Raw genomic sequence first — 14064 nt, 5'->3', positions numbered from 1 at the left:
AGACTCCTTCCAAGATTGGACATTCGAAATTAAAGATGACTGGTAAAGGACTATGGCCTAGATAGATGTGGGAGCTCCAGGAAGACGTCAGACGTTGATGAACATTGGGAACGCAACCGGGAAAGGGGGGAGGGAAATTTGGAATCCAAAGGGTGTAAAATTATATTTGATTATCTTAATTATATTTTTACAATTTTATTTTAATTAATTATATTTGATTATTTTAATCTGTATTGTATATTAAAGGAGGGAACGCGCGGAAGGGAACAGGTCGATTTTAGGGGATGGGAAAATATTTTTAAAACTGGGCTAATGATAATAAGTTCAAAATCTGGGATAAGAATTTGCTGAATTCATTTGTAAGAATTGGAATACAAGAGGGGGAGGGGAGGGGAAGTCCTGGAAAGATGCTACTGAAAATAAGATTTTAAATTGGGATGTTTTGTTCTTTTTATTTTTTTTGTAATTGGAAATTTCTAATAAATATTGTTTAAAAAAAAAAAAGAACTGACAAGCTTCCCACATTAGCTCTTCGCCTTTAGCAATATCTACTTTCAGCCACATCTAGCTGCTGAATTCCCCTTTTTCTTTTAACCGCTTTGCAATAAAAATGGCCCTTCTCCCCCCTCCTGCCCCGTATGTCAGCCCGTCTAATTTTTCACTCAATTTGTAATTAACAAGAACATTCTTTCTGGCACCAGCTGGGAGATGAATATCAGCACATAAAAGTTATTTTTTATTTTTTTTAAAAAAAAGCTAGACTGAAAGCATTTCTCTACCATGCAAACTAATGGTTCCCCTTCTTTTGTGGGTGGGTGGGTTTGAACCTTACAAAAGAGGTAAGTTTTTTGTTTGTTTTTGCTTTGTTTTTTGTTTGTTTGTTTGTTTGTTTGTTTGTTTGTTTTGCTTCACACATGTGCCTTGCTTTGACTTCAATGTCTCTGGCACCATATAGATGTGATTTCAATTTGCCCCACATGCATAGGTTGGTATTTGGGGACACTCACTGAGCACTTGGTTCCTGCCCTCATCTTCTCCCTGCCGCGCCATGGGAGCACAATTTCTGTTCTAATCCTGAAGCAAAGTTCTTAACCCGAGGTACTATTTCTGAGTTAGTGGAGTCTGTAACCTGAAGTGTATGTAACCTGAAAAGGTACCACTGTGTGTGTGTGTGTGTGTGTGTGTGTGTGTGTGTGTGTGTGTGTATCTCCAATGGCATGGGTAGGCAACCTAAGGCCTGGGGGCCAGATCCAGCCCAATCGCCTTCTCAATCTGGCCCGCGGCCAGTCTGGGAATCAGCATGTTTTTACATGAGTATAATGTGTGCTTTTATTTAAAATGCATCTCTGGGTTATTTGTGGGGCATAGGAATTTATTCATTACTCCTCCCCCCAAAAAAAAAAATATAGTCCGGCCCCCCACAAGGTCTGAGGGACAGTCGACCGGCCCCCTTCTGAATAAGTTTGCTGACTCCTGTCCAATGGGGTGGGGGGAATGGCAGGGCACCATATGATTATTGTATCAGTGAGTCTGAATATTCTTTTTGAAAAATCCAAGAAGCTATTTGTTCATAGTTCCCCTGGGTTAGCCCCAATCTGAGATGATGTCAAGATTCAGGGCCAGAGTAATCCCAGAGCTTTACTTACACAGAGCAGTAGTGAGACCCTCTGGCTGGTCATAATGCACAATGGCGACGCACAGGGTGTTGAGAGCCACAACACAGAGGACCATCCAGTAGAAGCTCTGCGCTTTCACCATGCGCCGGATAAAGAACCGGAACATCTTCTCTTTCCTACGGAAGTAGGAGGAACTCTCATTCTTGCCGCTCTTCAGGCTGGCCCGGGCAAATGGTGAACCTGTGAACATTGGAAAGATACAAAGCTTAGAGCAGAGCTGAGAGACCTTTCTTCGGGCCACCAAAGCTGCACTACCCCAACCCAGAAACATAGGAACCTGCTCAACTATCTGGATATTCAGGCACCTGAAATGTGCCCAGCCATGCTTCTCTGGAACACTGCACTGAAATGACTTCCATAGCATTTTTACATTGATAATTTTAATGAGCTGGTTACAAGGCTTCATAGAAAACTTTTATATAATTACAAGCTTCCATGAAAATATGCTGACCAGCAGGGGTGTAAGCCTTTTGCTGGTTGTTAACCAGACAAGTTGCTCAGTACAGTGGTACCTCGGGTTAAGAACGTAATTCGTTCTGGAGGTCCGTTCTTAACCTGGAACCGTTCTTAACCTCAAGCACCACTTTAGCTAATGGGGCCTCCCGCTGCTGCCGCGCCGCCGGAGCACGATTTCTGTTCTCATCCTGAAGCAAAGTTCTTAACCCGAGGTACTATTTCTGGGTTAGCGGAGTCTGTAACCTGAAGCATCTGTAACCTGAGGTACCACTGTAATTCCCTGAAAATTGTCTGCGAGGACCTCACAATCACTTTTTCAAAGCATTATAATAGACTCTTTTTTAAAAAGTTGGTAACATGAGTGAAAGGAATGGCATGTACAGTGGCACCTTTAAAAAAAAAAAAACAACCCACTACAGCTGCAATCTTAACACACTTGCCTTAGAATAAATCCCATTGAATTAAATGTAACTTATTTCTGCGCAGACATAGGAACATTGGCAGGTGCCTTATTCCAAGCCAGACCACACCTCCATATTGCTCAGTATTGTTTACTCTAACTTAGGCTTGCCATATGTCTGGTTTCCCCCAGATTTGTCTTCTTTTTAAAGTTCACAATTTCAGTCTGGGTGGATTCGTAAAATTATGCAAAATGTCCAGTTTTGTTTTTGTTGTTGTTGCCGCCTGATTAGGTCTGTTCCATGCACGGTGGCCGCGGTGGCTGCTCCAGATGAAGAGGGGGCACCCGGCACCTGGCAGCAGCACTGCTGCTGCTTTAGAGAGCTGTGCAGCTTTATCATAGGCAGGTGCTGAAGTTGCCAGGGAAGCTCCAGCAGCTGAGGCAGCAGCTTGCAAGCTTGCAAGCTGCAGCTACAGCGCTGGCAGCAGTATGGTAGGCTCTGCAGCAACCACCTAATTGATTGCAAGGTTGGTGATCTGGGTGGGAGATCGGGCAGATCAGGGTGCAAACTGGACAGGATGGTGGAAAACAAAGGCTGGAGGGGGAGAGAGACGTGGCTCTTGCAGCAGCCGGGAGGCACTGGTAAAGTTGGGGTGTAAATTTCAACAATTTGTCATTGCCGGCTCCCTCTTAAAGGGAGACCTTCGCAGCCTCCACTTCGACACCAGAGCGCAAGGGAGGGGGTTGGAGAGGGGAGAGAACAGCTGAAAAAGGAGAGGGGGAAGAAGAAAGCAGGATGGGGCGGGGAATGAGTGAGGAGCTGGGAGGGGACGTTTGTGCAAGCAGGGCAAGGAGGAAACCCACCAGATTTCCTCTGAATTGTTTAAAGTCACAGCATGCCCTAGATCTGTAGGCATATGTTTTGTTTGGTTCTTATCTTCAAAATATGGCAACCCTACACTAACTGGCAGTGGCTTTCCAGGGGTTTTAGAAAGATAGTCTCTCCCAGCCGTGTCTGGAGATGCCAGAGATTGAACTTGCAACCTTCTGCATGAAATCAGATGCTCTACTACCAGGCTATTGGCATAGTTAGGATTGCACCCTTACAGTAATGTCAGCTGATAGGCAAATGTGCGTGGTTTGGGGAAAATTTGATCCCTGGACAGGCCAAGATTGACCCATGGGCTGGAGATTCTACATCCCTGCTCTAAGATGGTTACATTTTATGATGGAACTCAAAAGAAGCCTACACAACACCCATCTCCCATTAACAAGGTGGAATGCCATTGGTCAATTCAGTAGCAAACTCTGCCCACTTATGAGACTAAGATTGCAGGTTCAATCTACTTCCTTGGGTTCTCTTTAGGCTTCACCACATTCTCATGAGGTTACCTGGCTTTGTTGTTTCATGAGACAATTTATATAATAATAATAATAATAATAATAATAATAATAATAATAATAATAACAACAACAACAACAACAACAACCACCACCACCACCACAACAACACCGTGGTATATTAAACCATAAACTTACCAACAGAACAAACATCTGTGAAGTGGTCCTCCCCTTCTTCAGCATGGATTAGGTCATTTTTGCTCTTCTTGATTGTGGCTCTTTTCAGCACTAATGCAAAAGGGGTAGGGAGGGAAAAAGACAAGAAAATGTGGTTAGCATCCAGCAACAGATAAACCCTCCCAACTCACACAAGCTTAGAGACCCAAATTGCCTCTCCACCTGGAGGCCAGAACAGCCACACACCACTAAGCCATTAGAAATCAATCAGCCAACAGTGTCCCTCACAGATTCTTGTGCCAGGGGTCATAATTTAGGTAGCCTTTCAGCTATGCTCAGCCTTCTCCATCTGCCCATGAACATCTTAAAATGTAAAGAGAGGGTGGGCAGCCTTGCAGATGCATCACACATTACTTCTTCCTTTACCAGACATACAGGGTCAGTGAAATGCCAGCTTAACCTATAGAGTTTGCTCCCACAAGATGTTGGATGCCTTTGAAAGAGTTGTTGTTGTTAATATATATCCTGCCTTTTCCTTTGACTGAATTCAAGGCAGCTTACAGGTAAAACAAGAACCACTCAAAATATAGAAAAATCCATCATTCCTTAGGGACTTTCTATGCAACAAGGAAAATGAACTTGTGAGATCAGGCTGCCTATGAGTACTGGTCATTATGAATGAGTTCTATCTACCTCTGCTCCTCCAAATTTTCCAGTGTCTTCTATTCCCCCCCCAAAAAAAAAATCACACAAAAAAGTGTGCATGAGTGAAAAGTGCATTCACACACAAATGCACTGTATTATTCTGGACGGGCTTCTTTTTAACAAAAACCAAAAATAACAAGCTGGAAATTGATGTGGAAATGGGGCAAACTCTGGGGACAGCTAACGCGGGGGAAGTGGTGAAACAGAGAGCAAAGACATGCATGGTGTTGTCTCTGCTATTGCCCCTATTATAAACCTCTTTCTGATAAACTGAGTCTACAATTAAAATTGGACAAGAGGTAAATCAAAAGGAAAAAAATATGGTTGACATTTACCAATAGTAATAACAATTCGGGAACTCATCTTGGACTTTTCATGGGGAAAAGAAATGAACCTCAGACACCTTGACTTAAAACAAATATTGTTTAGCAGAAAGGGGGAAGATGGACGCTAGCATGAACTGAATATCTTAAATAACCCTTTTTTATTTCTTTTATGGAAAATCTGAAGTTTTCTTTTTGTAATGTTTCTTTTTCTATTGTATTTCTCGCTCGCTCTCCTCATTGTTCTTTACTATCTTTCTCTGTCTCTCTTCTTTGTTTCTCTTCTTTCTTTGGGGTCCTATATATGGGGCCTTTATCAAGGTCCAGGGATTGTAGATGGCTGATGGAGGACCCTAGGTGAGAGACAGGGAAATGATGGTCTCCCTGGTTCAGGCTGGGAAAACAAGGAAAGATCCCAGGTAAGCTGGGAGGAGTTACTGTCCTCTGTGGGTGGCAAAGGCTATGAAATACTAAGAGAAGATGCCATATTCCATTTATTCTATTTGTATTTTTGATAGCCTTTATTTTACCGTATTATGAAATTTTAAAATTAAAATCTCACCAGAAAACTAAATGAGTTAGAAGGATGCAATACACCAGTAATGATACAATGGGCCAGGGATTTAGGACATAACATAGAAACAAATGTGTGGGGAAAGTTGTGAAAAACAAATTAAAAATTTATGATATGCTATAGAAGAGAATTATATTAAAATGATATATAGATGGTATTTAAGAACTAGTAACTGGGCTAAAACATATAAGAAGGTTTCTAATAACTGTTGGAAATGCAAAAAGGCTGAAGGATCCTTTTTTCATATGTGGTGGAATTGTAGGAAAGAAAGGGTATTTTGGAAGATGATATATAATAAGATTAAAAAGATGTTTAAGTGATTATACCCCCCCCCCAAAAAAAAACCCTGAAGCTTTCTTTTGGGTGGGATTAGAAGAACACAAGTCCCAAAAAAGATGATTGTTTATGTACACTATGAAAGCAGCAAGGATTCTATATGCTCCTACAAGAAACTTCTACAAAAGAAGAATGGATAAGCAGAACTTATAAGATGGACTATGCAGAAATGGAAAAGATAACAGCTGAATTAAGGGAACCTAATGATGACAGCTTTGTGGAAGAATGGAAGCCTTTTTTGGACTATTTAAAGAAATATTATAGCATGATGAATTCACAAGGAGGATTTGAGGCATGTGCAACAGAAAGAATTAGAACTTACTTTGATATTGTTATAAGAGCTAGAAGACAGAGTGCATCAAAGGGAAACAGCACAAATCCATAAGTTCTTATACCACAAAGATTTTGCAAAGTTCTCCATGAGTAGACTATTGAAATGCTAGCTGCAACTTGCATCCATATTAAAAGTTATTTAGAGTGACAGGCTTTCATGTTATTTGTCCACATATTCAGTAATGATGATTGTGTAGAAACCTGAACAGGTGATTTAAACATCTAATGTTCTTATAAAAGGCAGAAGTATTTTTTTGTTTATGTAGATGATGGCTATGCAGGGTATGCTTGGTGAGAAGAAAATAGAGAAAGATATGTACAGTACTTCTACCTCTGTCATAGCACTGCAACTCATAGTGCATCATAGAACTACTGAATTGGAAGAGACGTCTTCAAGTTCAGCCCTTCCATTCAATTCAGGATCTGCAATGCAGGGTGCAACTACTGCATCGCTGACTGATGATTGTGCAGCCCTTGCTTAAAATGCTGCAAGCAAATGTGAGCCCACCACCTCCTGAGGTAGACCTCCTGTCAAACAGCTCATCCCATGAAAACATTTCCCCCTACTTTTTGGGCATGGTCTACTTCCCTACAATTTTCATCCAAAAGTCTTGCTCCCCAGAACATCAGAGAACAATAAGCCTGCTCATCTCCTTGTTGTTGTTTAGTCATTTAGTCGTGTCCGACTCTTTGTGACCCCATGGACCAGAGCACGCCAGGCACTCCTGTCTTCATGGATCACTGCCTTGCCGTGGTGAAGGGGCTTGAATAACTCAGAGAAGCTATGAGCTATGCTGTGCAGGGCCACCCAAGATGGACAGGTCATAGTGGAGAGTTTTGACCAAACGTGATCCACCTGGAGCAGGAACCGGCAAGCCACTCCAGTATCCCTGCCAAGAAAACTCCATGGACAAAGACAACAGGCTCATCTCCTACATGACATCTAAAGGGAGTTCTCTCCTGTGTCTCCCCATAAGCTTTCCCCAGTGAATATGACTGGCAGTAATTTCAGGACAAAACAAAGTGAATCAAATGAACTCCTTCTTCACAACGCAAAACAGATTTATGGAATTTGCTGTTGCAAAATATAGAAGTGGCCCATTGCCTTCAAGTGGCTTTTATCTTTGCTCTCAAGTTGCTCAATGGGGAGGTTTGACAACTTTATGAAGGAAGAGAAGTCTGTCAATGGCTATTTGCCATGATGACTCTAAAGACCCTCCATGGTCAGGCAGTATATCAGAAGCCTGCTACTGGGAGGCAACCATACAGAAGCGATATTGCATGCATGTCCTATTTGTAGGACTGCCAGAAGCATGTAGCTGGCCACTCTTGGAAACAGGATACTGGATGAGAAGGACCTTAGGTTTCATCCTACAGAGCTCTTTTTATGTTCCTAGTCAAGCCCATTTCTAGTTTCACCTACAGTAGGGATGGGGAGCATGTGGTCCTCCAGATGGTTCTGGGCTCCAACTCCAATCCTCCCAAACCATTGACCATGCTCTCTAGGGCTACAGTCCAGTAACATGTGGAGTGCCTGTGTTTTCTCCTTCCCTGACCCTCCAGAAGTGATTGGACTTCGACTCCCATCAGCCCCTGCTAGGAAGGCCAATGGGCAGGAGATGGTGGAAGTTGTAGTCCAGCATCATATGGAGGGACACAGGGTTGGCAGCCCAGCTGTGGAGGCCACTGTGGTTAAGGCCTCACACCCAATATTACCAAGCAACAGTAGAAGAATCCATAGAAGCCAAGCCAAGCCAAAGAAACATCAAACATTGAAAACTGATATGAATCCAATCCAAACATGATCCAGGGGCGTGATCCTCTGAGGGGGGCTCTTCTGTTGGGACCCACCTCAAGGTCTCCTCAAGAGTATCTTCTTGAGGCAGCCCTGGTGAAGGAGGACTCTCCCTGCTCCTCCAAGTCTTCATTCCGTGGAAGGTCAGGTTGACATCCAGCTCCAGGTTAGAGCCAGAGATTTTTTTAAAAAAACAAGGCTTCTGAGATTCAGTCTCTGATTCAGACCCCTTTGAGATACCAGCAATCTTGCCCCAAAAGGCCACATGGGTCAGACTTGCTCATCAAACTTACACACACACACACACACACACACACACACACAACTGCCAGCATGAGAGGCCCAATCCAGACTGGTAGGTACTTTAGTGTAGGACAGGGATGGAGAACCTGTGGTCTTCCAATGTTGCTGGAATACAGCTTCCCTTATTGCTGAACTCTGGCCATGCTGATGGGATTTGCAGTCCAGCAAAATCTGCACTAACTCTTTACTAACTCTGGTTCAGCAGCTACAGCCATTCTTGGACAGGAATCGCCTGACCACTGTAGTCCTTCTTTTGGTAACCTTGAGGCAGGATAGCTGCGATGCACTCTATGTGGGGCACCCCCTGGGCCTGGCTTGGAAGCTCCAGCTGGTCCAGATGCCATGATAAGACACCTGATGAGGCCACCTGGCCAACAACAGGTAACACCATTATTAAAACATCTGCACTGTTTACCCATCTACTTCTGAGCCAGGTTCAGGGTCTTTGTAGTAATCTACAAAGTCCTGAATAACATAGGTCCAGTGTATCTCAGTGACCTCCTGAACCCTCATATCCAACCTCAATCATTGAGATAAACTGCTGAAGCATCACTGGTTGTTCCCTGAGTTGGTGAGGCTCATTTGATAACAAGAAACTGAGTCTTTAGTGTCATTGGCTCAGTACTAAGATTTAGCAGGCACCTTTTGTTTCAACTTTAACATGGTAACAACACACACGATGTAACAGGATGTTTTTGACTATGTAACTTCTATTTCAAACACAAATCAACATATCTTACAAAGTGTAATTCCATAGACAAACACATGATGCAAACAGAACATATCAAGAGAATCAGATGGAAAACCTGAAGGTATGGCACAACAAGGATTCCGAGATAATACCTTGTTTCGCCCAACTGTGCTTCATCAGCCGTGCAAACTCATATTGTTGTACGACAGAAACATGGAACAAAATAAGTTCAACTGATGGAACAAAATTACCCATATCTACATACAAGGAACATAAGAATCCTCAAAGCAGCGATATGCTGCTTATCTTATGATGGAACATCATAAAATAAGCATACCATATTGTGGTTATTGCCGATATGCCAATTTAGGAACTGAATGGACTTTATCTCCTGACCATCCATTGGACTTTAATTTCTCTTGCTATGTTCTGTTTGCATCATGTGTTGATCTATGGAATTACATTTTGTGAGATATTACATGTTGAATTGTGTTTGGAATAGAAGTTGCATAGTCAAAAAGAAGCCTGTTACGTTGTGTGTGTTGTTACCAGGATTGTATTTACGTAACCTAAGGTTTAGTAGTGTTTTGCATCAACTTTAATGTGCCCAATGAAAATGTTTTTATTTTGTCAGAGGCTTATGCAGGCCATTAAGAATACATCTTCTCATTGTATTTAGCTGATTTCTGATTTTAACAATTTTATATGATTTTTCTTTATGATTTTTCACTCTGTTTCCCCCCTCTATTAATCGTAGTATATAAATATTTTTATGAATAAATAAATAAATATCTGGAGGGCCGCAGGTCCCCCATTCTTGCCTTACACTGAAGTACTAATCTTGATCGGTCCCACTCATTGGTTTCAATGGGAGTTTTGGGGGCAATGTAACTGCAGGTGATCCCAATCTAGATCAGGACCACAGTGGGGGGAATGGAACATTAAAGGACTATTACCCATCCCAGGACCCTGATCACTCCACACTGGAAATTTGTGAACCATAACCCTGAATTGAAGGACAAAACTGCGCTATCCAAGTCTCATGTAATCTGGCCCACAGTCATCCTCATTCAAGATGAACTCTTTGCTGATTCGTCACTGATCAGCCAGACCAATGATGTTACTAGCTAGGTGTGAATGACCTATAGTGCTCAGGAGCTTAAAGCCACAACTGATGCCCTCTAGAACCCTGACAAGTTGCCGTCCACTCACTGTTATAGGTGCCTCCGCCGCTAATCTCCACCACTGCCATGCCTCGCAGGATTGGGCCTTCAGAAGTGGCCCTCCCTGACAGTGAACAGGAGGAGAAAAGGGGAGAAGGGAACAGCAACAGAGGAAAGGGAGACAGCAGGGAAGAGGAAGAGGAGACACGAGAGGAGGAAAGACAGTCAGAAAAGGAAGAGGGAAAAGTCTTTTAATGGAACTTTAGTGAATTCTAACATCTTATGAGCCAGATGCCAAGAGCAGCAAGGAGACAGTTCCCAGTTATCTTGGAGGGGCTTCAGAAGCAACAGAAGCACAGAGATGTTGCTGGACTACATCCACAGCACCAAAGCTTTGAGATTCTCTATCTTGGGGAAATGGTAAAAGTAAATATGGCTGCCTGGGACTGTACAGGGATAACTCTAAATGTATAGTGAATGCTCTAAATGCCTTGCAGGGGGTTGGACTAGATGACCCTTGGGGTTCCTTCTAACTCTACAATTCTATGCTTCTATGCTGTGGGTGCGACCTATGCCTCTCCTACAGCTAGACCAGAATTCCCCACAGCAAATGCACAATGCACAGGTGTCTGCATCTCAGTGCCTGAATACATATGTCAAGGAATCCTGAGATGGACTACAGATTCTGTGTCACTGACAGGTCCACATTATATTCAAATATTGTTATCCATCCTTCAAGTTTTCGGGGTTGGCAGTTGGGAACACCAGCATAGCAAGCCTGACTGCTGCTGCATCAAATGCCTCTTGGGACATCCAGCTTGGGATGCGAGGAGAAATCTGAGTTTGAGAAAGTGCCTAATTTGCACTAATTTGCACCTAATGAGAAAGTGCCTAATTTGCACTTCACGAACCATTAAGTGAACTGAAACACAGCTGTCCTTCAAAATCTGCCCTTTCTCTAAATTTTGCAATGCAGTTCTCTTACCAAGCAAAGTGAGCACAAATGCATTATCTTAGGGTAAAGTGTGCCTAAGGGTGTATGTTTTCTTGAAAATAACATACACTAAATGCATAGTGTGCATAAGAATGCACACATTTGTGAAAATAGCCTACAAAAAGCGCATTATATCTGGGAAAATGGCTTGTGAAAATTTGTTCGTTTTGAGAAACTCACACTAAAATGCTGGGGGGGGTATTATAAGTCTTTTTTTAAAAAAAAAAAACCACAAATTGCTGCGAAAATGTGGTGAATTGAATCTGTGATGGGGGGTTGCTGAATGAGAAACAGAGAGAAGCTGAAATGGACTATTTTATTGCACTTCCAGGCAACAAACACAGCATCCACCCTTTTTTGTTTCATGAAAAGCCACTGAGACACACACAGAGCATACAAACCTTATGCAAAAGAAGCCAAAAGCACCACAAAGCAACCTACCATCAAGGGGTGACTTCTCTTCAGCATTCTTGTCTTCTTCTGCTAGCATCACCTCCTCTGGAAACAGAGAAAGAACAGTAAAAACAAAAGTGCACACACTTTCAAAAAATATATACCCTGCTTAGTCAGGAATATCAAAAGTCAGCTCAACAACTATCACTCTTCCCCAATGGCAGGGATCTGGAAGCTTTGGTCCTCCGGATGTTGTTGGACTCCAACTCCCATCAGCCCCAGTCAGCATGGCCAATGGCCAGGGATAGGAGAGGAGGGAGATATTTGATTCCCAACCCATTTAACGCTGAATCAGATCAAAGTTAATGACTACACAGAATTGGATAAGACGACAGGAAGGATTCGAAACCTGCAGGACCAGAGATTCACAGAAGATTGGAATAAATATGTGAACTACTTGAAGAGCAATTGTAATCAACAAATTACGCTAGTAGGACTGCAAGAAGTTTTGTAAGGAGGGATATATGAAATATTGCAAAGAAGATAAAGAAGAGACATTAGTTATGATATTTAAAAGTAAAAGTGAAGTAAGAAATGTAAATTAAGAGGAAAAGATTAGAAAATTTTCAGATGTGATTGATGGAAGTAAAAAAATGTATAAGATATAAAAGTATGTTTTACAGTTGAAAATGTGAATCAAATTTACATTTCTGCAAATGATATGTAAACTGTAACACAGCTTTAAAATTTTCATTGAATCATAGAATTGTAGAGTTGGAAGAGACCCCGAGGGTCATCTAATCCAACCCACTGAAACGCAGGAATCTTATCTAAAACATCCATTTTACTATGCAGTTCACCAACCAAAGTTTTATGAAAATCCATGTATCAGGGGAAAGTTTCCATAAGAACTAATATATTGGTGAAAATAGCACATAAAGATGCAATGCATTGTGGGGAATGACTTGCTAAAATTTGCAAAGTAGTCAAAACAGCATATAAAAGTGCGCATATCTGGAGACATTTGCACTAAAACACTGGTGAATTTTTATGGCATGAGGATTTTTTTATTTTAAAAAAAAAATGCCACAAAAATGTGGACAACCAAATTTAAGATAGGAAAAATGAGAAAAATGTGAAAGACAAAACTGATAGATCTTTCCATCCATGGTCAGGGATTATAGGAGCCACAGTCCAGTAAAATGTGGTGTTCCGTGGATTCCTCATGCCTGTCAAATGAGTTACATCATTTCTGTTTTCAGTGTGCCTAACAAGATCCATATGAGATACTCACAACCAAACTCTGGTGGCAACAGCCCTCTCCCCAGTGGCGCAGCGTGGGAGACAGACAGGTGGTTGCCCCCGATGCAAAATTACTAGAGTCGTAAAATTTCAACACCTGGTGCTGCCTCATTACAGCTGCGCACTTGCGTTACTGGGCTCCATTGAAAATGGCATCTCCATGAGAACCAGGAAGTGACCTCTCCAGACAATGGAACAACTCTTTTTTAATTATTTCTGTGTCTGTGATCTCATGGGTGACGCAGATGCTGTTAGGCAGTTGAATGCATGTGCGTGCTCTGTCCATTTCCTTCCCTCCCACCTAGCCCCTCCATGTGGCCCCAGGTGCTGGCAACCCACACTACACCACTGCCTCTCCCCACCCGTGATTCCTAGAACCTGGTCACCAGGTGCATAGTGTCGCCGACTCTGAATAGCCATCATGCCTACTAGCTATTGATAGTGTAACCCTCTATCAATTTGTTCAATCCTGTTTTAAAGCCACCCAGTTGGTGTTGCCTTCCCACATCATCAAGTGCTACTGCTAGATGTACACAGTGACTTCTGAACATCACCCCCTTTTGCCCTGAGCTCTGATTAATGCAAGATTATGGGTTTCTCTCAGGTCATAACTATGCTTATTCTGTATTTCTAAGGCTTGTGTCCTTTTTCTAGGAAGGAAGGATGTAGAGATTTCATCTCATTTGTTTGCATCTTTAAATTCTTAGAGATTGACTCAGCAGCAACATTTTAGATTAAATGTTGGGAACAAAGGACACTGAATGCCTGGGGAAAGATTGGACTAGTGGATTTCTCTCCAGACAAAACAACAGCAGTGTCATTAAAAAAGCGGGGGGCATATGTGTCAAACGAAAAAGCTAAAATATAGCCAATGATTATTATTTTCTAAATCCATAGTAAATCTGGCGGTGGGGGGTGTAACGGAGCACAGACTGTCCTGCCTTACAGAGCAGAAGCCTCTCTTTGAAGAGAAGGGTTGATACAGGCCAGTCTTCTGTTTGAAAGAGTCCTCTGTTTGAATGTCCAAGTGCAGTTTAAAGATAAAGAACCCTAAGACTGAAGACCAGGGCTGCATTCACACAGAAGCTTATTCCATTTCCCC

The 14064-nt window shown here is 42.3% G+C and overlaps 2 protein-coding genes across 11 annotated transcripts in view; one reads left to right on the top strand and one right to left on the bottom strand.

Moving 5' to 3' along the window:
• The window catches only part of SLC31A2 (solute carrier family 31 member 2), an 833895-nt gene that overhangs the window by 435017 nt on the left and 384814 nt on the right, over positions 1 to 14064 (top strand). The window lies entirely within an intron of this gene.
• The window catches only part of CACNA1B (calcium voltage-gated channel subunit alpha1 B), a 327842-nt gene that overhangs the window by 139021 nt on the left and 174757 nt on the right, over positions 1 to 14064 (bottom strand). For 7 of the 9 annotated variants that reach the window (XM_081847405.1, XM_081847407.1, XM_081847400.1 and 4 more), the window contains exons 9-12: positions 11709 to 11765; positions 10323 to 10397; positions 4072 to 4161; positions 1647 to 1856 (exon numbers count right to left, since the gene is read on the bottom strand). In XM_081847405.1, the coding sequence (XP_081703531.1) occupies positions 1647 to 1856; positions 4072 to 4161; positions 10323 to 10397; positions 11709 to 11765 (432 nt within the window). The remainder of the gene's footprint in view (positions 1 to 1646; positions 1857 to 4071; positions 4162 to 10322; positions 10398 to 11708; positions 11766 to 14064) is intronic. The other 2 variants (XM_081847403.1, XM_081847404.1) reach the window with 1 other exon arrangement.

Source organism: Podarcis erhardii (assembly GCF_964252035.2).
Source record: "Podarcis erhardii genome assembly, chromosome: Z".
NCBI classification, from domain to species: Eukaryota; Metazoa; Chordata; class Lepidosauria; order Squamata; family Lacertidae; genus Podarcis; species Podarcis erhardii.
Note: the sequence above shows the minus strand (reverse complement) of the source record. Positions and strands in the feature narration are given on the sequence as shown.